The sequence below is a fragment of the Ursus maritimus genome (genome assembly GCF_017311325.1).
Source record: "Ursus maritimus isolate PB19 chromosome X unlocalized genomic scaffold, ASM1731132v1 scaffold_X1, whole genome shotgun sequence".
In the NCBI taxonomy this organism is placed as follows: domain Eukaryota; kingdom Metazoa; phylum Chordata; class Mammalia; order Carnivora; family Ursidae; genus Ursus; species Ursus maritimus.
Genome location: NW_024423319.1, coordinates 1,768,711 through 1,795,987, shown reverse-complemented (window position 1 = coordinate 1,795,987; position 27,277 = coordinate 1,768,711). Strand labels below are relative to the sequence as shown.

The window sequence follows — 27,277 nt, the reverse complement described above, 5'->3', positions numbered from 1 at the left end:
GGGGGGGGGGGGGGGGGGGGGGGGGGGTGGAAAGGCTTCCTGACTTGGGAGCACCAAAGCTTTCTTCACTCCAGCTGGGTAGGGGAGAGCTAGGAGCACGGGGGAGACTGTTCTCCTGCCAACCCCTCCCCCACAGCATCTACCACCCCAGCCTGGGGAGCCCTCCAAAGCCAGCAGAGCTGACTAGGCCCAGCCTTACCAGAGATCTGTGACTCTCCTCTCCCCAGCCCTGCTTTCACCCTCCATGCACCACCTCCCAGCAGGCCCCAGTGAGGACCAGGGATTCCAGGGACAAAGGCTAGAACCAGAGCCTTCGAAGACAGACAGGGTGCCCTGCACGCCCACCTTCTCCACCAGCCGCCCTCCCTTCTTGAGGGAGCTCTTGCGGAGGGGCCCTGCCTCGGTGGCGGTGGCGGTGGCGGTGGTGGTGGTGGCGGCGGCGGCGGCGGCGGCGGCGGCGGCGGCGGCACTTCGGCCCACCCGCTTCTCCTCCTGCCGCTCAGCTTCCCGGAGCTTGGCCTCAGCATTCACACTCTCCGTGTGGTACACCTGGTACGTCTTCTTGGCCTGCAGGGAGGACCAAGGCCAGGCTGCCCTGCTGAAGGCCGTGGCCACAGCCAGCCCCCCTCCAGTCCATCCGGGATTCAGACCTGAGCACTGACCAACCCTGAGTAAGCACTGAGCCCAGCCACCCTGTGCCCAGAACAGGGAGAGACGGCCGTGCTTGCAGTCCCCCAACCCCAGGACTCTCCTGGGCACTTGATCGTCTTCCTTGAGCTGGCTGGGGGCAAGGCCATACGACGATCTCCCTCTGACTGGGGCCCTGCCCCGTCCTCACCGTCTGTAGCTCTGCCACCACCTCCAGCAGCTCCTCCTGCAGCCGCTGCTCCAGATCCTTACTCTGTGGAGGAGGCTGAGTGTGAGCACCGTACTGCCCCGTGTGGGCACTCAAGGCTCCGCCCAGCTCCCCTCGGCCAGACACCCACCGGGCCTCCCTAGATCCTGGGACCAACCACACCTCCTATGCCCAGGGCGAAGGTCTTACCTTCTTGACGATGCGCCCCACATCCTCTGCGATGTGACTCAGGCGCTGGGCCAGGGGCCCGGCCAGCACCTCGCTGAGGGTCGCGCTCTCCCGGCTCTGCTGCCGCGTCTGCTGCAGCAACACGGCCCAGCAGTGCAAGGGCGACAGGAGGGACGGCTCCTTCCTGGGGCAGAGGGGCTCGCCAGACCGAGCAGGCCGCGGCCCCGCCAGGGCCATCCTGCCCCGCTCAGTACCTACCGGAAGCTGGTACTCCCGGCTGCTGCCCCCAAGGCGGCCGCCTCGGCTGGAGAAGCGCTCTGCCAGTTTGTCAAGCCCGGGAGCCTCGAGCTCCACCTCGGCGCGCCGCCGCATGAACTCGGCCAGCCTGCAGGCAGCTCCGCCGCAGCTCGCCCTGCAGCTCCAGGCAGCGCAGCTGCTCGCTCAGCTGCCAGCGCATCTCCAGCGGGGACCGCAGCTCAGGCCTGGGTGGGGGACAAGGCCCCCAAGACCCAGAGGAGGAAGCTGGCCCCCAGGGAGGTGTTCTGGGCACAGCCTTCTGGCTGGGCTCAGGACAACCCTGAAAGGACTTCTGTGTTAAGGCTAAAGGGAACAGGCCAGGCTCAACCAGTTGAAGAACAGGAAGGTTGTTCTAGGGAGAGAGGGAGCCTGGCCGATCCGGAGGGTCGGAGCCTGTTGTGATGGTGGGAACACAGAGCTGCCCAGCCCCATCTCGCCCTGTCCCCAGCCAGGTGCTTTCAGTTGGGCTTCCCATCCTCCCTGGTTCTTGAAAGCCCCTGCGTTGTTTGCCCTGCCACTTCCTGCCTTTTTGGGTGCCCGGGACCCCAGGCAGGGTAGCCTCTCCTGCAAACACACAGACACACAGCGTTGCGTAGGGGCAAGGCCGTCATGGTGTTCTGCCAAACCTGCAGTGAACTTCTGGCCTTAGTGCCTAGAAACCCTGCCCTTGGCCCCCCAAGGGGAAAGGGCAGCCCCACAGGGAGGGCCAATGGCCAGAGCAAGCTGGTGGGACCTGACAAGTGAAGGAACTGAGAGAGCTGGCCTGTTTTCTGTCTCCCGTTTCCACTCCCCGACACCCACTCACAGGGCACCCCCACCCCCACCTCCCAGCAGAGAGAGCCACACCCAGGGTCCCCACACCGCTGGCTTTTGACACCTTATCGCTGGCTTGATTTGGCAACACTGCTTTCCCCATTAAAGCAAAGAACCGCCTGAATGACAAGCTTAAGCAACTTGCTACAAACACTTCTGCCACCCACTGGATGCCCAGGTGGGCACTGGGGGGTCCCAGGTAATAACACTGTCTGGGCTTCTAGCAAAACAGGTTGCCCACTTACTAATCTCCATCCACATACCCAGAGAGGGATATTAGTTAATTTTTCCATTCCGTAAATCATCAATCACATACCCAGTCTGTGCCGGGCATGTTCTGGATGAGGAGACATAGTGGCAAAGAGGGCTGACCAAGTGCTTGCCCTCACGAAGCTGGGATGGGAATAGGAGTACAGATCACAAGCGGACAGGGTCATCTGGGTGGCTCAGTCAGTTAAGCATCTTGACTTCAGCAGCTCAGGTCGTGATCTGGGTTCTCGCACCCCTCAGGGAGTCTGTCTGTCCCTTTCCCTCTGCCCCTCCCCCCGCTCATGCTCTCTCTCTCAAATAAATAATATCTTTAAAAACAGATCACAAGTGGAGAGATATATACTAGAAAGTCCAGGAGCAAGGGTTGCTGAGGAGGCAAACAGCAAGGAGGAGGTGGGGGTGGGGAGGGGTTCTCTTAGAAGAGGGTGGTCAGGAGGTGAAGGAAGTGACAGAGGGGCCATAGGGCCATTTGGGAAAAGCGTTCAGGCCAAGGAAACAGGGAAGGCTGTTGGAGCCAGTGTGGCTGCAGGGGAAAAAGCTGAGACGTGTGAGAGGGCCGTGGTGAGGGAAGGATGTCCAGCGGGCACCGAGGGAGAGAGGGGCCACAGCACCTGAGCCATGCGGGGAGGCCAGGCAGAGGTCAGGCGACAGACAAAAAGTGCCCGGCCCAGTCGGCACCTCCTGAACCAGTCTAGGCAGAAGACAGTGAGGGCTCAGACCAGGGAGCAGGCCTGGGAGGAGGTGAGAAGGGGCAGGACCCGGGGTCCACTGAAAAGAACTCCACTGTGAATAGCTCGGTGCTAGAACCGTTGGCATTTCTGTCCTGCCAGTGACTTCCCAGGGGTCGTGCCTGCCCAGCATCCCCATCGCCTCCTCCAATCTCCCCCTGGAGACTGTCTCCTTCCTGTTCTCAGTCCCTGCATCCCTCTCCCAGATGCTGCTGCATACACTAACAGTCCTTCAGCCCCTCCACCCCCATCCAGCCCCAGCACTGGCTGCAGTCCTCACGCCTTCACTGCAATTACTGAACAGGAGCGCTCTCTTTCCACCACGGGGTCAAGCTGGGTAAACAGAAGCCAGAGGTGGGGGGGGGGTGCTTCTTGACAGTGAAACCAATGCAAAGCGGGGCAGAGCCAAGTGAGACAGAATGTCCTTATACCATCTGAGGCTGGGTTCCAGGGGCCAGGTGGAGGGGCTCTATGCCACTTGCAATCTGGACATTCTTCACTGAGCCAGGGTAACATTTTGGGGATGAAAGTACACCTCATTTCATTCTAAGAAAGACATGAGATGTCCCAGCTCACCTCACCTTCCTCTGCTGTTTGCCCCGCCCTCCCAGAGCCATCTTTCCCTGGAGACCAACTGCAGCTGAACGGTGCTGAACAGAACAGCCATGCGTCGGTTGGGACCTGAACTCGCACACCAGCTGGTGTCAGGAAGATCTGTGACTGGGGCATGGCAGTCTGGGCTGTCACTATCAAGTTCTCAGATCTCAGCTCAAAAGCGCTCATCATCCACCCTTCTCTGACCTCCCTGCAAACTAGGTCTGGCCCTCCTCCCACCCTGTTTCTTGACCTCTGTGCTTTTCCCTTTAGAGTGGTTGTCATCCAATTTGAACCTGATTGTGTTAGGGGTTGTTTGCTGCATGTCTCCCCCCCGGACCTGCAAGCCTTATGAGGGCAGAGGCTGGTTCTTTTGCTTAGCACTGTATTCCCAGGGCCTGGGACAGAAAAGATGCAGGCAAAACATCTGTTGAAAGGAAGGATGGAATCCACATATGCTTGCATTGCAGAGCTGGGTCCTGGGCCCCACCAACACTTCCTGTGAGCAAGGCATACGGTCTCACTTCTGCTGACAAATAAAGCAGAAGAGAAGATGGCCACCGAAACCACGACTATGCTGACCTTTCAGAATTTAAGGTGTCAGGACAGTGATCCTATTTTTTTTTAGTATGGTAAAAAGTTTCTTTGGTGGGGGGGGGAGAAGGGTTTAGAAGCTAAAGTCACTGGAGACTGAGAGCAGGCAAGGAACATTTTAAAGACAGCCTGGCTCAAATTCCCAGTTTTTCAGTGTGAATTAACTGGTCCATATTTACTGACTGAAGAGTTTCCTTCAGCTTCTTGACATTTTGGGGAAGCAGGATGGGGGTCATTATCTCCACCTGAGAAATGATAAAGGCGGGGGGCGCCTGGGTGGCACAGCGGTTAAGCGTCTGCCTTCGGCTCAGGGCGTGATCCCGGCGTTCTGGGATCGAGCCCCACATCAGGCTCTTCTGCTATGAGCCTGCTTCTTCCTCTCCCACTCCCCCTGCTTGTGTTCCCTCTCTCGCTGGCTGTCTCTATCACTGTCGAATAAATAAGTTAAAAAAAAAAAAAGAAATGATAAAGGCTTCTCTCACCCTGCACAAAGTCACCTCAAGCTGGCTCCGGGCAGCAGGCCACCTTTCCCAGACGGGAGGACCTCGGTGTAAATTGCTCGCATTGGATAATTATGTTAGAACCTGCATCTTGGGCACCTGGGTGGCTCAGTCGGTGAAGGGTCTGCCTTTGGCTCAGGTCATGATCCCAGGAGCCAGGAGCCTGCTTCTCCCTCTCCCTGCTACTCCCCCTGCTTGCTTATACTCTCTCTCTCAAATAAATAAATAAAATCTTAGGGGAAAAAAAAAAGAACCTGCATCTGTGGGTGGGAAGGAACGTCAAGGGTCATTTCCTTCTCCCTCCTAGGTGTTGTTATCGCCCTGCGATGGTGCGCAAGGCACTTCTCCCCGAGCTTCAGTTTCTCTCATTGGTAAAACGGAGCAATTAAGAGTGATAGATAGGGTCACACATCTGAAGACACATAGAAGCTTTAAGGCCCCAACTGTTGGCACTTGGATGCTACCTTCTTTCCTTTGCAAGAGTTACCACAGCCTGGATAAGACAGGTAGAAGCTCTGGACTAGGAATTTGCAAAGCTAATTTGCATGTGATTGCACAAAGTGTTTATCAGAACCCAAGGAGGTCTACTCTCAGAAGGTTTCTGATGTGGCCCTGCTGAATCTCTAAGGCCAATATCCACTGTGCAGGTTTGACCCAGAGACAGAGGCCCTCAGCTCTGAGCCACCTCACTGCCCAAGAGAGGGCAAAGGAACCGGTTTCAAGGCAAAGCCATCATTAATCCAGGCACCTTGGGCACTCAGAGTCCCTTACCTGGACCTTCTTGGCAAAATCAAGGTGCTCGATTTCACTCTGGCTAGAATGCCACTTTCTGGGGGGCACCGGGTACCCCTTTCTTTCACTCGGGCTCTTGGGTGAGGTGCAGGGAGAACCAAAGAGGGCAGAGCAACCAAAGGAAAGGAGGGAGGAAGAAAGGGGAAACAGCACGCGGTTGAGACCAAAGGGGCGCGGAGAAGGCGGGCAAAGGGCTCCGGGTCGGGGGAGTGGGCTCGGGCTCGCTCCCTCCCTCCCTTGTTCCCTCAAGCCCCTCCAGAGGTCGCGGGGGGGAGGGGGGCGGTGCGGGAAGGGAGGAGCAGCGGGCCCTGGGCCAGCGGAGGGAGTTTTCCGGCTCTCCTACGACTTTGGGTTCTCTGCGGGGAACCGAGCCGGGAGCGCCCGACGCCCTCTCACCTTTCACTTGTGCCTCGTACTCGGCCTGCAGCCCCCGCTCCCGGCGCAGCTTCCCATGCGCAGCCATGGCTTCCGGGCGGCCGCGCCGTCGAGCCCCACTGCTCCCACGCGGCCGCGAGCCGGGCGCCGGGACCTGGGGCTCTGCAGCCAGCACACCCCAACGGCCCCGCCCCGCCCCGCCCCCAGCGCGGCTCCCGGGGCGGGGCGCCCCCGGCCTGGCACTGCCCGCCGCGGCTTTTCCGGCGGGGTCCCACTGCGGCTGGATCCTGCCGCCCCCTCGTGCTGGGCGCTGGACACACACCTGAGTTGCTTGTGCCCCATGCTCAGCGGCCAAGCAGCCAGGGTCCCCGTGTGAGAGCCTCAACGTGTCCAGCAAACTGGCACCCTCTGGCTGCTACCCCCACCCCCAGAAGGTTGTCTGGTCACCCCAGTCAAACCACACCCTTCACAGCATGGCCATGGGTCCTGAATGCCAGTAGGGAGTGACACTATAGCTGCTCCAGGCTCTGGACTCCCCTGCGTCACCTGCTTCCCCCAGACCCTCAGGACATCAGATAGAACCCACCCATCCAACTCACAGCCCTGAGAGACAAGCACAAGGAGCCTGGAGAGCCTGGTGGGAAGTTCCCAGGGTAGGTGGGGAAGGAAAGTCAGCACCAGAGATTAGAACCTCAGCCATTGTTCCCTCAGGCCCCCTCATAGCAGGGAGAGCAAAGTTTGGCTAAGGTTCCCCTTCTGCTCAACCCCATCAGGAGGAACAAGCCTCATTTCCCCATAGGTAGTTACCACTTCCTACCACTTCCTGCTGCCGGAAGAGACTCCTCTGCCTTCTTTCCTCTGCCACTTGCACCTGCCCTGTCTTAGGCTTAGGGCTGGGGGTTCAGCCTTCCTCCTCCCCCCTCAGTGTAAGGCTTTAACAAGCCTGGGGGCAAGTCTTGGGGCCTCCCTTATCCAGGAGTGCTGGAGTTTCCCTCCACCCCTCTCTACCAACTTGAAGCCAAAAGGTAACAGATTTTCTCCAGTAAATTAGGAAGGCAGGATGCAGGTGACAGTTGACAAACCAGACTAGACAACGGTCTTCAGTTGGGTGGGAGGGAAATCCCTGCGGTATAGATGGTGGGAGAGGAGCAAGGCAGTTAGGTTCTAGACTTGTGCCCGGGGAGGTGAGGAAAGCCTGTAGGCACTAGTGCAAGGAGTCCAGGCAGGCATGGGTGTGCATGGATGTCAAAGCTAGGCTCAGGGCAAATGTGGGCACTTGGGACCTCAACAGGCAGCTGGGGTGGGGGGAGTGGGGAGGTGGCTGTGCAGTTACTTCCTGTCTCTAAACGATGAGCAGTTCTCTTGCCCAAAAGCGGAAAACATACCTCCTCATCTCCCTCCCCACCCGCCCCTACTCCTGCCCAGGACCAAGGCCCTTCTCTGAGACACCACGTGTCCACGGGGCCTGGGGTCGGAAGGCCTGAAAGCTGGCCAGACACCAGCAGGCCCAGGACCTGGGCTTCCAAGAGCTGGCCTCAGCAGTACCACTGCCAGAGTCCTCTAGTAAGGCAAGCGAGCCTCCTGCCCCTTCCCCGCCCCTTTCTGAAACATGCACAGGCACTCCCACCCCCAAACCTGCTCGTATATCAGGAACCCATGCACCACATCAGCTGACCCCAAAACACCTTGCCCCCTATCCTCCATCTGAGCACTGACTAGTCCCCCAAAGTCACTCCCCCATCCAGCAGAGCCATGCACAGAGCTCAAGCCCCTAGGAAACTGCTGCTGAATGGTCTCAGGCCCTACTTTCAAATGCTCTCCTCTACCCTTTTCTGGCTCCAGAAATACGTGATGCCCCATTAGGCCACTGCTTTAAAACTTGACATAATAAGCCCTGGCTTTTAGTGTGCTTTGTTTGGCCTTTGAGGCAGTACTGCTTGCTCTATCCTCAGCTCCATTATTCCCCTGCAAAGAATCCAAAAGCCCATTATTCTGCAGAAGATGAGGACCAGATGTGTGGGACTTTGTTCAAGGTGTTGAGGACTGGAGGGGCGCCAGAGTGGCTCAGTCGTTAAGCGTCTGCCTTCGGCTCAGGGCGTGATCCCAGAAGGCGTGATCCCGGAGTTCTGGGATCAAGCTGCACATCAGGCTCCTCCACTAGGAGCCTGCTTCTTCCTCTCCCACTCCCCCTGCTTGTGTTCCCTCTCTCGCTGTCTGTCTGTCACATAAATAAATAAAATCTTTAAAAAAAAGAATTTAAAAAAAGGTGTTGAGGAGTGGAGTATATACTTGGTCCTGAGGGGTGACCTCGGGGCTGACATAGGTCAGGTGTGCTGTGCGGAGGATGGACTAGAGGGAGATGAGATCAATGTTACAGCCGTCCATGTCAGAGCCACAGCGAGAAGAGATGAGAGCATGAATTGGGCAGTGATGGTCACATATGAAGATGCTCTGAGGCCCTTATTTTCCTACAAGTCAGATTTCCAGAAGAAGCTTAAGAATGGGGGCTTCAGGGGAGGGGGGGGGCGCCTGGATGGCTCCATAGGTTAAATGTCTGCCTTCAACTCAGGTCAGGATCTGGGGGTCCTGGGATCCAGCCCTGCATGGGGATCCCTGCTCAGCAAGGAGCCTGCTTCTCCCTCTGCCCCTCCCCCCCGCTTGGGCTCTCTCTCTCTCTCTCTCTCAAATAAATAGAATCTTAAAAAAAAAAAAAAGAAAGAAAGAAAAAAGAAAAAGAAGAAGAAGAAGAAAAAGAAGAAGAATGGGGGCTTCCGGGGTCAAGGCTGTGCACCCAGTCTGTCTACAGGTTCATCCCTTGGGGAGACGTGCCCGGAGCCCACCCCCAGCCAGAGAGGGAGAGGGTAAGAGCGGGCCTGCTTTCCCACCGTCAGCCTTCCAGCCCCCGCTCCACTCAGCAAGCCCTGTACAGAAGCGGCCCCTCCCAGAGGCGGCTGCTGCAGAGACCGGGGAAGTGCTGGGCCCCAAGGGCCGCTCGGGCCTGCGGCTTCCCCTCTCCCCTCCCCGCCCCCGCTGCGGTCCCCACCTCCGCCCAGGAAACCCAACCGCCTGGAAGCGGCCTAGCGTCAACGGGCCGCTAGGGACGCCGGGCACGAAGGGCAGAGGGCGGGCCAGGTCCCTGTGGGCTGGCCTACGGCGGAAGGAAGGTGCGGCACAGCGCCGTGGGAGCCTCCACGGGCTCCCAGCCACCAGCGCTGGGGCGCGGCTGAGGCAGCGCGCATGCCCGCCCCGTCGCCGCCAGACCAGTCAGAGAGCCTGGGAAAGAAGGCGGCCCCCGCTGACTAAGAGAAAGGACGGACGCCAGGCGCAGGGGGCGGGGCAAGGCTCCGCCTCCCGCCCCCACTGCGCGCCGGCGAGCGGGCGGGCTGGCGCAGGCGCACCTTTGCAGCCTCGCCCTCTCCGGTCTGGGCTTCCCCTGGCTGCCTGATGGTCACGTGCCAGGCGCCGGCCAGAGAGAAAACGGAGCTCTGGGTCCCCGGTGGCGAATTACTCAGCCTAGCGGGGGAGCCGTGCACCACCTGCAGTAGCAGGCGCATAAAGTACAGTGACAGCTCTGGAGTGCTGAGCTCCTCTGGGAGGTGAGCAACCCAGGCAGAGCCTGCCCTGGGACTAACAGCAGCAAGTGATCGTGCTGCAGCCAGGCAGGGACAAAGGCACGGGAGCAAATCTTAGGGTTGGAGTAAAACCACGAAAAACGGAGGGCTTACAGAAACCCATAAATACAAAGCACAAACCGCTGGTTGCCAGAGGGGAGGGGGTGGGGGAATGGGCAAAATGGATGCAGAGGAAGGGCAGCTACAGGTTTGCAATTATGGAATGAGTATGTCATGGGAATAAAAGGCACAGCACAGGGAAGATGGTCAACGGTATTGTAATGGTGTTGTATGGTGACAGATGGTAGCTACACTTGTGCTGAGCACAGCATAACATATAGAGATGCTGAATTACTCTGTGGTACACCTGAAACTAATGCAACATGGTGTGCCAACTATACTCCAATTTAAAAAAACGGAGCTTATATTCTGCATGAAATAATATTATGCATTTGTCAAAAAACAATGCAAAACACAAAGAAGGAAATGTAAACCCTGGACTAGAGTTAATAATGTATCGATATTGGCTCATCAACTGTAACAAATGCAACATTTAATACAAAATGTTAATAGGGGAAAACTGTGAGGGGGAGGGAGGTACATGGAACTATACTATCTGCTCAGTTCTGTAAACCTAAAACTGTACTAAAAATAAAGTCTACTAACGATTTCCAAATGAAGGCTTAGGTTAAGGGCGCAGATTCCATGGGTATTACAGTAATCAAACATACAAGACTTCCTGACCTTTTGCATGGCAGAGAAGAGAGGAATTAAGGACAGTTAGTTGCCAGGGCTTGGGCAACTGGGTAGCTGGCTGGGACATTACCAGACAGGACATCAACAGATAAGCCCAGTGAACAGTTCGATTTTACGAATCAGAAGCCCAGCAAGGCAGCAACAGAGCAGGACTCAGAAGGCAGAGCATCTGCCTCCCTGGCAGGGACTGGCTTCCAGAACTCCAGGGTCTCCCTCCCCTGGGCCCAAAGGCGCCAAAAGCCATCAATCTTGGGAGCCCCACCTCTAAATCCCTGACAAAGCTCTTCCCTTCTACTTGGGCTTGGCAGGTCACATGGTGCCAAAAGGCTGTGAGGTCTGTATCCACAGGAACACAGAGGGGCTGGAGAAAGGCAGTCCCCTACCCACCCCACCAATGTGCACACTCGCACACACAAACTCCCCAAGGCCACCGGGTGAAGTTTATTGTGAAACCTCGAGGGGCGGCGAGGACACGATGGGCAGATCAGGGTGAGGAGAGGAACAAGTGCAGGCTCTAGGAGGCGGAGTCAGAGGCCTCTGAGCTGTCCTTGACGTCGGTGCTCTCTGTGGTCTCGCTGACCTCGCTGAGATCCTTGCTGTCCCCACCGCTATCCTCAGCAGCCAGGCCCTTCTCCTCACGACAGGCCTCTCCCGAGCTTGGAAGTGAGTTGCCCCTGCTCTCCACCTTGTTCTCGATGGAGCCCAGCACCACGTGCCTGCCCTTCTCCTTCAGTTCCAGGTGCCGCCGCAGCTGCCACCGGGAGCCCAGGGAGACGCAGGAGGAAGGAGACAGGGCCTAAGTCTCCAGACCACGTGGGCCCTCTCCTGCCACCCAAGCCGGGCAGGACCCTGACTTTCTCCTCTGCCCAGCTGTGTCTCACCCCTGAACCCTGGGGGTCCTAGTTCTCAGCACATCTAAGGGCCTCCTCCCTCCCTTCTGCCATCATGCCTTAGACAGTACAGGTTTCTGCAGAGAATGGCATCTTGGGACGAGAGCCTCCTTTACAGCCCTGCCACAGCCCAGCTCCCCACCTGTCGGCTGAGGAACTGAGGTGAGGAGAGCCATGAGTTCCAGCACCACAGACGCAGATGCTGGCACCAGTCCCTCTCGCCTCTGGACATGGAGAGCCTTTCCTGCTGGCCTTTCTTCCTGTGTGAGGCCTGCGGCCCTGACCCCCCAGGACATTTACCTCGTCAGCCATCTGGGTGAGGTCTCGCTTCATCGCGTACGCATCTTCCCCATCTGCGTAATACTTGGGCTCCACTTCACTGATCCTGGGGACCGGAGATGCAGAAAAGAACGACCCAAATCAGAGGGCAAATTCTCCCCACTCTTCTGGCATCCTCTGCTATTGCGGCAGCATATCTATTTTCCCCTGAAGAACCCTTTTGGAGATAGCAAGCCCCATTTCCAATGTGGCCTTCCCTTTGCACTCTCCAGCAGTTAAGCCTTAAGTAGCACCCGGTGCCTTTATGCCTCTGGGGGCTGCCACTGTCCTGTGTCCCTAACCTGTGTCCCTAGTGAGGATGTGTTTCTGTAGTTTGTTACGAGCTACAGGCCCTTCTCTCCACGCCCTGTTCACTGTCACTTACTGGGCAAGGAAGGCTGACTCCCATGTCTCGCACCTGGAACTGAGGAGGACAGGTGCTAGGGCCTCTGTTCCTGACAGTCGTGGCCAGGCCATGTGACCCCTGCCCTGAGCAGCTTAAGGGCCAAGCCTGTGTGTGTGGAGGGGGTTATGTGCAGACTCAGGTACCCTGCCACTGGCTGGAAGGGGCGCTGGACTTGATGGCGTAGAAGGGCCTGGCAGCCCTAAGCCCCCAGAATTGTTGGCCACCAGAGACATCTACATCCAGTTCAGAGATCCCTCCCTGCATGCCCTTCCCAACAGTCCCTCTTCACCCCCCCCCAACTGAAGATAAAGCTGTCTCTGTGGGCCCTCCATCCCCAGCCTCACTTTCAAGCAGCTTTCACCACCATGTACTGGTCACGTTAATTCCCTGCCAGGCTTTCTCTGTCCTGTGCCAGGCACAAAGAGACTCCCATGTCCCCACATGGGCTTGCCCTCATCCACCGCGACACCCCGGAACTCTAGATCCTTCCATTGCTCTTGGACATGTTTAGGTTTGTGTAGCACCACATTCTCCTTTCTCCTGGTCCGTCTTAGATGCTTCTAGGTGCCAGGTCACCTTGAACCCTGCTTCTGCTCCTGTCCTGGGCTCTCACCTCTACTCCTGAACCTTTACCAAGAAGCCTGTGTGCCCTTCACCCAGCCCTGGCCAGCATCGAACAACACAGCAAGACACACCAAACACTCTCCTGCATCACGACATGCCTTGAGCTGACTGCAGCAGGCAGGTGCCGTCGCCACAGAGACTGGAGGAGACATCCTGGAAATGTGTGGAGTCCACAGCCTACTCCCCATCTCAGCCGACTCCAGGTCTTTCCTCCAGCCACCCACACACCCCCACGTGGAAGGCAGCTCAGCCCATCTCAGATGCCTGGATGAGCCAGGCCTGGCACCACCCCATTCTATTAGAAAAGTCTCAATCTACTTACTGAAAGTTGAGGGTGTTGGAATAGAGGTGCAGGGCGGCCCGGTTACTGCAGGGGAACAAGGCACTGCTGAGCTGCACAGACTTGGCCACACAGGGACAGCATGTCCAGGTCCGGCCCCTCCTCCTAGTGCCCCCCTCCCCCCTAATCCCACTTCCCAGATCTTCTCCAAAAGCCAAGGCACCCCAAGACCCACATCAAGACAGTACCTCCTCCCTGACCCTCTCCCTCCCTCGGCCCTGGCTTCCACCTCTTCCTGACATGCAGAGAGACGTATTTGGCATTGAAGTTCTCTATCATGGCTCGGGAGGCCTGGTCCATCAGCTTCTGAGCCAGGCCGAGGCGCCGGTGGGAACGCTTCACAGCCTGGTGGGAGAAGGGTGGGACCTCGAGGGCTGCCCCAACTAAGCCCACCTCCACCCCTGCCAGAACCTGGGTGGGCCCTTACATACCAGCGAGGTGATATGTCCATGGGGCACGTCATCTGGATCCTCTTCCCTAGAGCAAGAAGATAGAAGAGGCTAGAAAGGAGCCTGGTGCAAATGCAGTCACTAGCCCACATTCCCAGTGCATGCGCAGAGAAGGGGCACAAACTCCTCTGGTGGTTCCAAAGTTCCCCCAGACCCAGGGTGGAGGAGAGCTGGGACTCGGAAAACGTCACGCAGCCAAACTACAAGCGCTGTGTCAATGGAAATGCTGACCGTGCTATCAAGCCGCGAAAAGACATGGAGGAACTTTCAATGCACATGACTTAAGTGAAAGGAACCAATCTGAAAAGGCCCCATACTGTAGGATTTCAATCATATGACATTCTGGAAAAGGCAAAACTACAGAGACAGTAAGTAAATATATCAGTAGTTGGCATGGGGGAGAGGGAAGGAGAAATGAAATGACACGGAAGATTTTTAGGACACTGAAACTACTGATTCTAGCACAGCAGATATATGTCATTATACATGTGTCCACATCCACAGATGGTACAACACAAAGTGTGAACCCTAATATAAACTATGAACTTTAGTAATGTAGCGACCGTTCATCAACGGTCACAGATGTACTACAAGGTGTTAGTGATAAAGAAAACCAGGAGTCAAAGGGCAGGGGGTGTAGGAGAACTCAATACTTTCCACTGATTTTGTAAACCCAAGACGGAACTAAAAACCAATAGGTTAATTCATTAAAACAAGAAAAACCAATACAGGGCAGCATCCACCAGACACACGTGGTGTCGGTGCCCCTCTCCCCCCTCCAATCCAGTCCCAACTCTGGCACCAGGCTTCTGCCTCCTTCCTTGGTGACTCACATTTTGGCCAGGACGTACCCCACAATCTTCCCGTTCTCATCCTCTGCGATGTAAGAGAGCTAGGTAACAGGGAGGAGAGAGAAGTTAGAAAACAACCTCCTGTCAGAGTTGGAGGAGCCCTTGGCAGACCCCTGGTCCCACTGCCGGCCTGTCACTGTGGCGAGTTTAGTGACAGCTCCTGACCTCTAGGTCCAGGGGCTTGGTTTCCTTCCACACACCCTACTGTTGCTCCTCCCACTTGGATTTTCCTTGGCCTGGTTTTTTCCCCACCCCCAAATTGCAAAGCCACGCACCTGGGGCCAGGAGAGGCCGTGGTAGAAGTAGTACTTCATCTGGTAGTTCTCAGGCAGGCACAGCAAATTGCAGTGCTGCATGTTCATTAGGTCCTCCGGCTGCGGGGAAGGCGGGCAGTGGAATGCAGTCAGGCCAGGGGCTGTGCTAAGTAGGCCTCAGCCGCGGTAGAACCCTCCTCCCTGTGTGTCTCGCACCGATCCCCACCCCCGCGGGGCTGGGCGGGCGCTGTGACTATCTGTCTTTGCGCAGGCCTGGCGCACAGGCACTGTGCAAAAATCATCTGTTGCAGGAATGGACGTGAGCGCCAAGATGTTCCGGGACATCATGCAACTGAGCCCCGACACCCCTGTTCCGGTAGGTCCAGCCCCACGGGGGCTGTGGCCTTCACCTGTCCATGCCCTGAGGCCGCAGGCGTGTGGGGCGACCAGCCCGGGTCTCGGCCGGGCCCCTCGGGAGCATGCGCACGCTGCCACTGGGCCGCGCACCCACGCGGCGCGGACAGCCTCCCGCCCCTACCCCTCACCCTTGCATTGCGGATGTTCATAACGGCGGCGGGGCACCCGGTTCCTAGCGAGTCTTAAACGCGCAGTCAGCTGCCGCTGCGCTCCAAGGCGGACGCCGGGGTGGCCAGGCCGGGACTGGGGCTGGGGCTGGAGTTGGGGCTGGAGCTGCGTCTCCGGGATCGCGGGGGCGGCGGCGGAAGGGGCGGCGCGCGCCAGGCCCAGCCACCGGCCGGAAGTGCGCGCCGCCGAACCCGCCCTCGCGGCCGCTGGGCCAATGTTTGGGGCGGAGGCCAGTGCGGGGGTGGGGCCTGTCCGCGAGGCGGGGCGGGGCGTAGGGCGAGCCAATGGCCGGGCGAGCCCCCGCACGGCGCGGGGCGGGTCTGTCAGAGTGGTGGGGCGGTCCGGCGCGCCGGGAGGGCCCGGGTCTGGGTCTGGGTAAGCCGGTCCTCTCAAGCCAGCTCCGCGCCACCTTTCTCCCGCGATCCCACAGACGCATGCACACAGGCAGTGCATCAAGCTCAGTTTTATTTCGCGCCTTGCTGGGCGGGGGAGACGGCGGGAGGAAAGCCGGAGCCGGGACTCGGGGCCAGGGCGAGGCGACTCAGCAGGGCCCCCAGCATCTCCTCGCACATGGCGAGGCACCTCGGCACATGGAAGCAGCCTGCGGGGAGAATCCGGACAGCGGGTTGGGAGGCCTAGGGGCAGCAGACTGCCCCAAGCCCCTGCGGCCCCCGCCCTTTCTGTCCTCCACTCACCTTTGAAAGGACCCCCTTTGATGGTGAGAGCGACCTTCCCCTCTTGGTTCAAGTAGCCAAACCATTCCCCGTACTCAGGATCACGAAACTGGAATAACAACACAGTGACAGCCAGGGCCTGCAGGAGTCTCCTAAGTGCCACAAGGCCAGGAAAATGGTCGCTCACCGTCCCCACCGCACCGCTCCCGCGGGGTCAGAGCCCGGTCTGACCCCAGGTAACGTGGCTCTAGAATCAGTGCTTTTAAAGGCGAGACTGCGTCCAGGACAAAGATGAAGGCGTAGGGCTTTTTCTTTTTCTGCTTTGGGATGGGAGTGTGCAGCTAAACAACCCGCTGGGGGAGGGGGGCCACAGGCTGTAACTTGAAACACTACAGAGAGGGTCTAAGAAGCACCCTGTTTGGGGATGACGAAAATGTTCTATATCTTGATACATACACAGATGTGTTTACACAGATGCATACATTGCTGTATCGCCATGATCTGAACACTTCGCATGGGTTTTACTGTGTATAAACTGTACTTCAATAAAACTGATTTAAAGAAAGAATGAGAATCCTGGTGGAGGTGCTGACCTTCATGTAACTTTGTAGCAAGTTGCTCCCTTAGCAAGGAGTCCGCTGGAGCTTCTCTCTCCCTCTCCCTCTGCCCCTTCCCCCTGCTTGCTCACACAGACGCGCTCTCTCGCTCTCTCTAAAATAAATAAATCTTTCTTTAAAAATAAAATGTATTCTTGGGGTACCTGGGTGGCTCAGTCGATTAAACGTCTGCCTTCGGGCTCGGGGATGGGCTCGGGATCAGGTCACGATCCCCAGAGTCCTGCTCAGTGGGGAGTCTGCTTCTCACTCTGCCCCTTCCCCCACTCATGCTCTCTCGCTCTCTCTCAAATGAGTAATCTTACAAGAAATGAAATATATTCTTTAAATTTCACTTTATGCAGTTAAAATTGGTGGCCTCTAACACACATTCTTTATCAGTGCATTCAGTATTAAGATAATAGCCTCAGGTCTCCTGCCTGATTCCTGTGTTTGGAGGTAGTGATGTGTCTGTGCAGTACTTGTAATATGAACACATTTGGGATCTCTGTTGATAGCAAAGTCTGGCACTGCTAATACCACTGTGGAAGTGAACGCTGGATTCCAATTAGAGATTAGTGCAAATGAAGACGTAATTTTCTCCCAGGTTTTGAAGCCCACACACCCCAGAATAAGCCCACCTATAGTCCCTCCTGTGCTGGGATTACCAGTGGAGTGGATTGTGGCTTTGCCAGAAACACACCAGGAATCTTCATTCATCACCGGGCTCAACGCCCATGGTGACCCCTGAGTAGCAGTTGGTACATCACTCTGCTCATAGTGCTTGGCCTCTGGCGGACCCCAGGCTTCCTTCCGACCTCACAGCTGATTCTTGTCTCCTTCAACGGGCCCTCCTATTCCCTCTTCTCTTCCCCTTCTCTTCCCCGAAGCTTACTTTGCCTCACAACTCACAGTATCATCTATATTCTCATGACACCCAAGTGATCGTGGTCAGCCCAGACCTCTTCTGCTCGACCAGCCCAGACTCTGACCCCTCCACCCACTGCAGCTCACCCCCAAGGCCAGGCCCCCATCCTCACCCATCTCCCGGCCTTTGCCCATGCTGTACAGCCTCCCCTCCCAAAGCTCCAGCACCCAGTAATGCCTAAATCCCACAAGGTAACTCCTCTATGCAGTGCAACCCCTTCTGCCTTTGCTCCCTCCCACTCGCCCCCCAGTCCCCTGACCTTGATCTATGTTCCAAAGCTGTCATTGCCATCTACATGTTTGTTTGTTTACTTGTTTACAGTCTGCACCCCCCCCCACACACACACCAGCTCCAGAGGGGCAGGGGCTGCTCCGTTGACTGCATGGAGGGGACCAGGGTCCAGACCTCCAGGAACTCAGGCCAGCTGAGGGACCATGCCCAGCGAGGAGAAGAAGAAGGGGGTTAGCCTCCTGGGCCTCGGCCTAGCCTCCTCCCACAGCCCAAGGAAGCCTGGCTGCGGCCGGCCTGGAGAGGAATGGCTGCCTGTTGTTTCCACCACACCCGCGCTGAGCCCAGAGTGTGCTATGGCCCAGGAAGCGGCACTTACCTGGCGGAAGGTGTACTCAGCCACCTGGTAGAAGAGGTGCAGCAAGGCAGGGTCTCCACTGTCACTGTAGCCCATGAGGAAGGCGATCATGGCCTCGCTGTGTGGCCACCAGAGCTTCATGGCCCACTCCAGCTGAAAGCAGAGCAGTGGCAGGTGTCCAAGTGCCCTGGGTCCCACCCTCTGCCACCCCATCCTCCTGATCGTGGCTCAGCCTCCAACTGGCCCAAGCACTTGGAGCTTCATCACGGGATGGATGTCCCTGAGGGTCTGAAGGGCCCCTAGCTTCCTGACCAGGATGCACCCCCAAGTAGCCCCTTCCAAAGGGCCAGGGTGGAGTGGCCTCCCCTTTAACCCTGGAATCGAAACCCTGTCTGCCTTGTCAGCCTATCTAAAGTCCATTGGACACCAGCTCCTGCCAATGGCACGGTCAGTCACCTCTGAAGATCTCAGCAGGATCAAAACACAAGCAGAGGCAACAGACATAAGGGTGCAAATCTGCTCACGCTGCTGACACCTTAGAATCACCCGGAAAAGGGCGCCTGGGTGGCTCGACAGTCGTTAAGCGTCTGCCTTCGGCTCAGGGCGTGATCCCGGAGTCCTGGGATCGAGCCCTGCATCGGGCTCCCTGCTCCGCGGGGAGCCTGCTTCTCCCTCTCCCTCTCCCCCGGCTTGTGTTCCCCCTCTCGCTGGCTGTCTCTCTCTCTGTCAAATAAATAAATAAAAATCTTTTTTAAAAATCACCCAGAAAGCCTTGCAAAGATGAAGGGGACATATGTCTCAGAACTGGCATTGTCTGCACTCCGTAATGGAGGAAGTCAAGAGTTTACCACCAGGGCCACACTGGCAAGTTCGTCACTCTGAGACCCAGGTTCCCCTCCACGAAATGCGTGATGACAGGACCCACCTCCCAGGGAAGAAAGCCTTGAACAGGCTAGTGCCATGTGGCCCTGGGCACATTCCCACCTGGGTAGGGCAGAGGCCATCCGCATCCTGGAAATAGAAGAGGCCTCCATGGTCAGGGTCCCATCCAGAGCGGAAAGGCAACAAGAGGAACTTGCTGATAACGTGGGCTCGAAGCTTGGGGTCACCCTTCCTGATGGCATGACGGAGCAGGAACCAGCCAGCTTCCAGCGCATGGCCTGGTAAGCACTCCGGGTTAAGACAGGCAGCAGGCCCGCCCCCAGGCAGCCAGGGCCCCTCCTCCTGTGTTGACCACAGGTGCCTCCCTTCCTCCTCCACGAACTGTGGGAGCTGCTCTGAGCTCATGGCACAGCCACTCTCCTGCAGAAAGCCTGCCCTCCCAGTCTACCCCAGACTCACTCTCTTGCTACTGACACCCCAGCCTGGGAGGCCTGTCCTGCCTTCTCTGCCTGGTCCTCAGCAGCAGCTGGAGAGTGGAGGGAGGAAGGCAGCCCCCAGGCACTCCCCACATCTGCAGCAGAGAACCCCAGACTGAGCATTCCCTTCTTCCTGAGCCACTCCCAGGCTACTCTACTCACCTGGGTTCTGGTGCCTCCCCAGGCAACCAGAAAGTTCTTCACCATCCTCTGATACGTTCTCCAGCACAGCCTGTCCATCCCTCTGCCAAGGATGGAGGAACAGGAAAAGGTAAATTTGCCTTCAGCTCCTGCCCGTCCATCCAGAAAGGCCCACCTGCCCACCTGCCCTCCCTCCCCTCTGTCATCTGCAGTCCTGGGCAGGCCTGGCTCAGACGGGGCATTTGAGAAGGGGCCCAAGGGCCTGAATGGGTTCTGACCGTTCCCTGGGCCCCCGAGGTGGGAAGGGTGACACACTGAATGGGGGCTGAGATGAGGTCAGCTGGGCTGCCCACAAAGGCCCGGAGAACTTGGGTCTGGCTGGGTTTCCTGCTCTTTAATGTGCCAGGGCCTCTGGCACCTTCCCTCCTGCGCTTGGGCCCACCGGGCTCCCCTGGGCCCTCCACCTTTCCCAGGGTCTAGGCTCCTGGGCCCCCAGCCAAGCTCCCAGGCCCCTCACCCCCGCCGTGTCCCCCCATCTGTAGAGGGGGCCACCAAGGCCCAGCTGGGGGGGTGGGTGTAGGCAGAGGAGGGGCCCCACCTGGCAGCTGAGGGTCAGCCTCCTGTCCCCTGGGCGTGCCCCCCCCCACCTGGACGTGCTGCAGGATCCTCCGGGCACACCAGTCCCCCAGCTCCGCGTAGTTGCCCGCCAGCTCCTCGTCCGCCTCCCCGAGCTGGTCCACCAGGTTGAGCAGCATCATGGGCACCGCCATGGACTCGGAGGCCGGAGCCCCGGGGAGACGGGGCCGGCCCAGCCCCGACGGATCCTCCCGCACCCAGTACACGATCTGATCCATCATCTCCACCGCTTCCTTCTGGGTGAGGAGAAGGGAGGCGAGGGGAGGCCCAGGCCGAGGCCGCAGCCCGTGCGGTCTGGTCTCTCAGGTCCTGACCTGGGGTGGCAGAGCCTTGTGCTCCCACCCACTCACAGGACACCCTCACCAAGAGCCTCCTCCGGGCCTGGGCAGGGGTTGGGTGCTGCGGCCCGGGGTGGATCTGCCCCACCCTGCCTCGGGGGGCTCCCGGTTTGTGGGTGCGGGCCACTCCCAGGCAGTGAGGTCGGGTCTGAAAGCACAACGGGCTGCAGGGAGGAGGGAGAGCTCCCTTCCAGCCAGGGCTGGCTGTGGATTGGTTTCTCTGTGCTCTGTGAGTGGATTCAGAGGTAAAGACTGCAGGGAGGGGGCACCCCTCACAATACAGCACAATGAGGGGGGCGTTGCCAGAAGCCCTGGGGCCACGGGGACCCAGAGAAAGGGCTGACATTGACAACAGACCCAGCCTGCAGACAGAGCCCACAAAGAACAGGAATGCACCAGGTGGCCATGTCCAGCTCTAGTGAGGGCACGGAGACTCACAAGGCAGACTTCCTCCCGCACACCTGGTAACACGCTTCCCCAGTCACCCGCCACAGCTCGTTCATGGCCATGGTGTAGAAACACTCGCTGAACACGGTCCGTTGCACCTTGACCGGGCGGCCATCCCGCGTGAGCACAAAGGCACACTTCTTTCCAGGAGGTGCCACCCGGGCATAACGCAGCAAAAATTCGCCACCTGGTGGTTGGGAAGTTGGCATGCTACAACTCAGGTGAGGACACCCCCAGGCCCTTCACTGCTTCTAGACCCCCCTAGGAACTAGAATAAACTTGGGGGTGCCTCTGGGGAGACGGGGACAGGGAGGGGGCACCTGCTTTAGCTGAATCCAGAAGTGCAGGGCTGCGGAAACGCTCAAGTTTTCGGTACAGGCGACAATACATCCACACCTGTGGGGGAGTAGACGGAATATGGGGGTTCTCAAGGCTGGGAGGAGAAGGAGTCCTTAGGTGCCCCTGTCATGGGAGGAAGAGTGTGCAGATGACCGGCCTTGTGTGTGCAGACTGAGGACAGGCCAAGCTGACTCCAGCTTCTGTGTCTGGGAGAGCTTCTAGACTGGGCACATCCCCTACCTGCCTCCCTTGCAGCCAGACGTACTTGAGGTCATCATACACCTGCCCATCTCGACCGAGGCATGTGAAGAAACCCCTGTGGGATGCACAGTATTAGCAAAGGGGAGAAAGGGCCTTGCATCCACCGGGTCCACTACTCTGCTGGGCTCAGCAGATGTGAGTCAGCCAAGAGTGAGGTGGGGGCTCAGGAAGGGCGAAGACCCCTGCTGGGGGCACCAGAAAGGTGAAGCGCACCCATGCTCCTGGTCGTGAGAGTGCTCCATCCAGAAAGCCATCACACGGTCCAGTTCCTGCTCCACACGCTGCTTCCAGGTCTGCAGAGCCTCTCGCTCCTTTTCCATGTCCTGGGGAAGCTCGGAACTTGGAGACCCAACTTCCCCACAGACTTCCCCATCTTCCCAGGTCCCGACCTCCTGAACAGGCTCCTCTGTGCCCCAGGTCACCCCACGCTCCAGGGGACCTCAGGGCTGCCTCAGCCCTCACCCCTAGGCCCCCAGGCCTCGAAACCCAGACCTCAGGGTTCCCCACACCCTTGCACGGGGCTGTCCTCTGGCCCGGGACCGGTCCCAGGACTGACCCCACCGCCCTGGGAATTCTCCAGGACAACACCCTCCCCATTACGGGCCCCACCACTGGCCTGCCACACTCGGAGACCCCCGCTCATCCTTCCTTCTCTTCCAGGAAGCCAGACAGAGCTGGTTGTGGTCCCGTGACTGTCACTCAGCTGACCCAGCCGCGCCCCACCCGCCCCCTCCTCTGGGAGGTGCCGCGGAGTCTGGGGGTGGGGCTTGGCTGTCGCACGGCTCCGCCCCCGTGCTCCCGCACTGCCCCCACGCTCGCAGGCCGAGACCCTCGGGCCGCAGAGTGGGGCAGAGAGCAGCAGTGACCACTGCTGGGCGCACTCGGTTCGAGATCCTCAGGATGGGAAATGCTGGGTGAATTGGCAGGACAGGCTGCCCCGGGGAACGCGGGGCTGGCTCCCGCACACCCCGCTCCTCCCAGCCACCTCTCCCCACTCTTGAAGTGAACTGGGGTGAGTAGTGGGGGAGGGGCCTGGGCAGGGCAGGGCAGCTGAGGGTGGTGGCCCCAGCTCATGCTTAGGGGAGGTCCTGGTTTTGGGTCCAGCTGGGCTTACACCCATCCACTCTGCTCACAGATGCATGTCATTATCTATGCTATATCCCTTCACATCCAGCCTCTCCCCTGCTTTCCTTGCACTCTGTCCCCCTCATGCCTAACCAAGGACAAGCCTTTGGTATGTGGAAGGTTCTAAGGTTTCTGTGGGTGAGCACCCTGGCCTTGGGTCCAGTGGATGGGGCATTGGCCAGTCCTAAGGCAGAGAACTGGCACCACTCCTCTCCCCACGCACAGGCCTCTCCCCAGGAGGCTGCGGAGTGCTGTGCTCAGATGTGAACCAGCACCAAAGATGCTATATGGCATGGCCCGGAGTGCCCTGGAGGCCACCTTGAGACAGGTGAGCGGAGGGATGGTGGAGGTGAGTGCCACAGAGCTGCCTGGCACATATGCACAGGCCCCACCCCTCTAGGGCCAGCCCCACATGGACCCTTTGCACCAGCTGGCTGGCATTGCTCCTACTGCTCCAACTTGAAGGGCACTTGCCCCCCCCCCACCCGACCACTGGGCTCCCAATCAGATCAGAACTGTGCCATGGGGAAGACAGAGCCATGGTTCCTGGTATCAAGATCGACAGGACAGGGCACAGGAGACACTGCGAACCCAGTGGAGTGAGCACCAGGGAGAGGCTTGCCCTGGGACGCTTCCCAGGAAAGGTGGCCATGAGCTGGCACCGTGTGGGCACACACACCCCAAGGGCAGAGATGGAGCGACGAGGAGAGGCTGAGGATATCTCCCCACATCCCTTGGGTCCCTAGCACGAGCACCAAGAGCACAAAGTACTCGTCCCATCCATTTAACCCTGGCTATACCACCCACACTAGCGATACCACCAACAGCTGGACTGTCAGTTTGCTCAATAGTTCTGCTCCTTCTCTTTTTGGAGCCTGACTCGTGCACATGAGGAAGTCAGCAGTGAGAGGAGTCACTCCCACAGCACCTGCTGAGTCTCAGACCCAGGAACCATCCCATGGACGATACAGGTCTATTTGGGGGAGCAGACACTCAGGGGGACCTGAACTCTCAGTGGAAAGAGCCCAGCTCAGCCCTCCCCACCCATTGAAGGAGGCCAGATGTTGGTGACCTGCCAGTCCTGTGTCCCAGTCCCCTGTCCTCTGAGTGGGGAAGGGCGGGAAGGTGATCTGGTCTCTATGCAGGGAATTGGCAGCAACTGCCCAGGGAGCCCCCTGGCCTCGACTCCTAACCATGGCTACTATGGGACCTTTTGTGGGGAACCAGGTCCTGGCCCAGCTCAGCCCCCAGGGCTGTAGGCCTCAGCAGAGCCTTGAAACTTGGGAGGCAATGGGAACCCTGCTCACTGCCCTTTGAGCAAGAGGGTCCCAGAGGTTTGGTGAGCCATGGGGGTGGGCGGTGGTGTCATACCTCCAGCCTCCTCCCTGGGAGCCCTGGACACAGTAAGAGAGCAGGTGGTTATTTCAAAAAAAGTCTTTTAATTGTTCAAAATAGCACAAAACGACATCGCACTATGGTAATATTGAGTCACGGGGGTTACTCTACAATAGATGAACGGGTGTACTGTTCTCAGAAACGAGAGAAATCAAAGGGCGCTCAGGAGAAGGGACAGGGAAAACAATGGGACCAGGCGAGTGGGCTCCAAGGTGACTGACTAAACGTGACATTTTCCACAGCGAAGTATACTATAATACAACAAACCAGAGGCCCCAGAAGGTGCGGGCCAGTGGCAGGGGTCTGCGGAGGTTGGGCCCCTCACTGCAGCTCATCTCCAGGGCAGAGATGGGGGATCTGAAAAGATTGGCTGCTCGCTTTAAATCCTTCTGCACAACCTGCTGGCAAGCCTTGCTCAGTGCCTAAAGCTTGGGTGTGGGGCAGAAAGCTGTCTCAGGAGCCACATTAAGAAGAGCCCTAAGCCTCCCAAGTTCGGCCCTGGGAGGATGGCCATGGCCCTGCAAATTCATAGAACTGGTGACTGGTGTTGTTAGCCTGCTTCTTCCCCACGGTCTCTCCTGGGTGACACCACACATAGGCTCTCCCAGGCTGCTCTTTGAGACTGAGTTGCCCTCCATCTCCTCCCCCCGCCCCTTCTGACCACTTTGCCTGGAGGAGTGGCCGCAGGAAGCAGCAGTTAACGGTGGTAGACATTCTAAGCCAGTTTGCCAAGGAGAGAGCCTGGGGGCTGGGGAGGCGGGGGTGGGAGGTGGGCAAGAGGGGGTGGGGGGGATGTTGAGAGCACTGTGAACCCAGGACCTGCATCTCCTCAGAAACCTGACTTTAGGCTCCAGCAGACTCTCAAGCTCAATCCTACAGGTGCAGAGCAATCACCCATGGGGAGTGAGGTTTGACAGCTCACCCCTCCTTTGTCCCAGAGGCCTGGGGACAAGCAAAGAGGCAGACGGCAGGGGCCAGCAAGAGGAAATTGAGCCAGGCAGCCAACACCAGGCCCGCAGGGGAGATTCCATGCCTTTCCTGTGCCAGCTGCCCCCAGCTTTTCTTCCAGAAAGATCCCTGCCAAGGCTTAGCCAAGGAGAAAAAAAGTAAAAGTTAAAAAAAAAAAAAAGAAAAGAAAAAGATACACATTCTGTACACAGCTAACAACAACAACAACAAAAAAAGGGACAAAACCCCACACGCTAAGGCTAAAATTACAATAAAAATGTTAACTTCATCAATTCCAACTTAAAAAAAATACAACAAATGCAGCAGTTGGTGGTGTGGCCCCTAGCCCCGACCCAGGGGCCAAAGCCAGGCTCAGTGGGGGCTACTCTACGCCCCGCTGAGAGTCAGGAGATTTGCACGGAACACTGCTCAGGCCACCATGGGCTCATTCTTCCCCCTTTCTTTCTCTTTCTTGTTACTTTCTAGCTCTCTAATTGGGAAAGAAGAGGGAAGGGGCAAGGGGTGGGAGTATGAAGGCCGCGGAGACGGGGTTGGACAAAGCTGCAGCCTGGGGCCGTGAAGTGGCGGGATATGCGAACGTAACAAAGGAAAATGGAACCCGATGGACATCTAGCGAGCGGGCACCCTGCCAATCTTCTGGGAGCAGACGAGGAGGCCTGGCGCTTTTCTTCTGCTTCCGATGCTCGCCGGCCCCCCACTCCTCGGCTGCCTGCTCCAGATGCATGACAGACTCAGCCACAAAGCGTGGCTAGGCTGAAAGTGCACTCCGTTTCTGCGTCTCGCGCCTGCTTCGTGCCTGAAGTGCTCCGTCAAGTCCTCGAGGGCCGAGGAGTCTGCGCCTCGCTCCCAGTGGAGGGCACTGGTAGGGAGAAGAGGAGAGGAAGGCACACTTGTCTCACTTGCTCACTGCTCTTCCAGATCTGCGTTCTGCTTCCTCCCACGGCAATGGTAAAATGTGCTTTTTCGAGATTATTTTAAAAACAGAGAGGGGAGAGAATGAGTGGTGGCCAGGGGCTCCTGAGGGTGAAGTGTGAGCGCCGGGTGGGTAGGATGGGTGGGCCCTGGCAGGCGGCGTTCCTGAAGCAGAAGGGGGGGTCTGGCGAAGAATCCAGGTGCAGGGGAGCTGCCTCTCACTGACCATCTGCCTTAGATTTCTTTGGAGCGGATTTCCTTCGAAGGCAAGAAAAAGGAAAGAGAAAGCGTCAGCGTGGGCCCCGACAATGCTGGGAAACCACAGGCGGACCTCGCTGCGGGCCTCCGGCCGGCACTTCACACAAGCTCACACCCTGTGAGCAGCCCCCACCGATGCTTTGAAAGAGACAAGCTATACTATTTCTACCGCTGCTTCCTCCCAGTAGCCGTCTACCCCCAGCCTTAGAAGGTTCCAGAAAGGGGCTTCCTGCTTACATTTCCGGAGAGGACATGGGCCGCTTGCTGGCTGGCTTGGCGCCAGAGCTGTCTTTACTGGTTTCTGAAAGGAAAGACAGAGTGGTAAGCAGCTCGGCAAGGTGGGAGGGCAGGCCAACCTCAGCCACACAGCAGCCCACACAGGCCAAGAGAACAAGAGTGGAGAGGACAGAGGCCCCTGCCACACCCTACGGAAGCCTGCGGAGAGTGACGGCCCCTCCAGTGTGTGCCATCTCCTGCGGTCGCCCCAGGCCCAGGTTAGAGGCCCTCACTGTTCTCCCTGGTTGGCCTCATGGCAACTGGCGCGAAGCCGGACAGGGCATTCTGGGGCGTCCATTCCCCACCATGCCCCCTGGACTTGGGCCTTACCCTGTACCTCAAGTTCTTACAGTTCCCCATCTCACCTCAAACACCCCTGGAAAGCTTTCCCCGAACCCACAGATGAGGTGAGGTGTCCCCACGAGACCCATCCATAGCACCCACCCTAGGTCATCTCCCTCAGCTCCCTCAACTGTAAAGCTCTGAAGTCCAGCTTGGAGTTGGGTCCCTCCACCTCACGTGATGCTTGCCCAAGGAGCCTCCCAAACGACACCCACCTTGCAACCACCTCACTTGGGTGGCCGGGCCATAGCCCTTCTCATTGCGGGCGGCAATGCGGAAGATGATGGCGGGCTTGGTGGTGTAGTCGATGTGGGCGTTGGAGAGGCTGGAGGACTGCACCAGGCAGGAGGGGCTGGGCCCACAATACACCCGCATGAAGGCCAGCTGGGCCGGGGTGGAACTCTTCGGCTCGCCACCGGCCTGCGAGCTCTGGATGGCCAGGTACACTGAGTACTCGATGATCTTGCCGGAGGTCACAGACGGTGGCTCCCAGGTGAGGTGAGCACCATCTGGACTCTAGAACCAAGGGACCAGAGATCAAGCCATGCTGTCTGTGGCCTTTGTGACTATCTCACTCTGCCTGTCCAGGAACAGAGGAGCGAGAACACTTCGCAACTCCCAGAACCGA

General features: G+C 58.2%; 4 protein-coding genes and 1 long non-coding RNA gene across 11 annotated transcripts in view; 1 reads left to right on the top strand and 4 right to left on the bottom strand.

Moving 5' to 3' along the window:
• Nucleotides 1–6,167, bottom strand: part of ARHGAP4 (Rho GTPase activating protein 4) — a 21,281-nt gene extending 15,114 nt beyond the window's left edge. Inside the window, exon 1 of the mRNA XM_040626945.1 lies at nt 6,009–6,167. Within this exon, the coding sequence (XP_040482879.1) occupies nt 6,009–6,075 (67 nt within the window). The 5' untranslated portion in view covers nt 6,076–6,167. The remainder of the gene's footprint in view (nt 1–6,008) is intronic.
• A 4,605-nt stretch (nt 6,168–10,772) lies between these two features.
• NAA10 (N-alpha-acetyltransferase 10, NatA catalytic subunit) lies at nt 10,773–15,236 on the bottom strand. Of its 4 annotated transcripts, none has more exons than XM_040626935.1 (8): nt 15,032–15,236; nt 14,508–14,606; nt 14,233–14,273; nt 13,364–13,409; nt 13,162–13,277; nt 12,915–12,959; nt 11,545–11,629; nt 10,773–11,120 (listed from the first exon to the last, which is right to left on the bottom strand). In XM_040626935.1, the coding sequence occupies exons 1-8, from the start codon at nt 15,050–15,052 to the stop codon at nt 10,869–10,871; spliced, it is 705 nt and encodes a 234-aa protein (XP_040482869.1). In that variant the 5' UTR covers nt 15,053–15,236; the 3' UTR covers nt 10,773–10,868. The 4 variants fall into 4 exon arrangements, with proteins under 4 accessions (XP_040482869.1, XP_040482858.1, XP_040482871.1 ...); XM_040626924.1 differs by having other exon boundaries at nt 14,215–14,273; nt 15,032–15,233; XM_040626937.1 differs by having other exon boundaries at nt 10,773–11,105; nt 15,032–15,233.
• A 283-nt stretch (nt 15,237–15,519) lies between these two features.
• On the bottom strand, nt 15,520–22,108 carry LOC103679693 (renin binding protein). 4 transcript variants are annotated; one of them, XR_005834066.1, is made up of 11 exons: nt 21,989–22,108; nt 21,586–21,695; nt 21,352–21,427; nt 21,093–21,234; nt 20,787–20,959; nt 19,999–20,223; nt 19,373–19,454; nt 18,837–19,012; nt 17,874–18,005; nt 15,767–15,897; nt 15,520–15,672 (listed from the first exon to the last, which is right to left on the bottom strand). XR_005834066.1 is itself a non-coding variant. In XM_040626905.1 (11 exons), exons 1-11 carry the CDS (start codon nt 22,013–22,015, stop codon nt 15,536–15,538), a joined length of 1,368 nt encoding a protein of 455 aa, XP_040482839.1. In that variant the 5' UTR covers nt 22,016–22,108; the 3' UTR covers nt 15,520–15,535. The 4 variants fall into 4 exon arrangements, 3 of the variants coding, with proteins under 3 accessions (XP_040482839.1, XP_040482841.1, XP_040482847.1); XM_040626905.1 differs by having other exon boundaries at nt 15,767–15,854; XM_040626907.1 differs by having other exon boundaries at nt 15,767–15,854; nt 19,999–20,220.
• Nucleotides 22,109–22,248: 140 nt separating this feature from the next.
• On the top strand, nt 22,249–25,021 carry LOC121102042. The gene is made up of 2 exons (XR_005834070.1): nt 22,249–22,384; nt 22,723–25,021. It is a non-coding gene; the product is annotated as an uncharacterized LOC121102042 (long non-coding RNA).
• A 799-nt stretch (nt 25,022–25,820) lies between these two features.
• On the bottom strand, nt 25,821–27,271 carry LOC121102038 (host cell factor 1-like). The gene is made up of 3 exons (XM_040626893.1): nt 26,865–27,271; nt 26,269–26,332; nt 25,821–26,031 (listed from the first exon to the last, which is right to left on the bottom strand). The coding sequence occupies exons 1-3, from the start codon at nt 27,022–27,024 to the stop codon at nt 25,992–25,994; spliced, it is 264 nt and encodes an 87-aa protein (XP_040482827.1). The 5' UTR covers nt 27,025–27,271; the 3' UTR covers nt 25,821–25,991.
• Between the last annotated feature and the right edge of the window lie 6 nt (nt 27,272–27,277).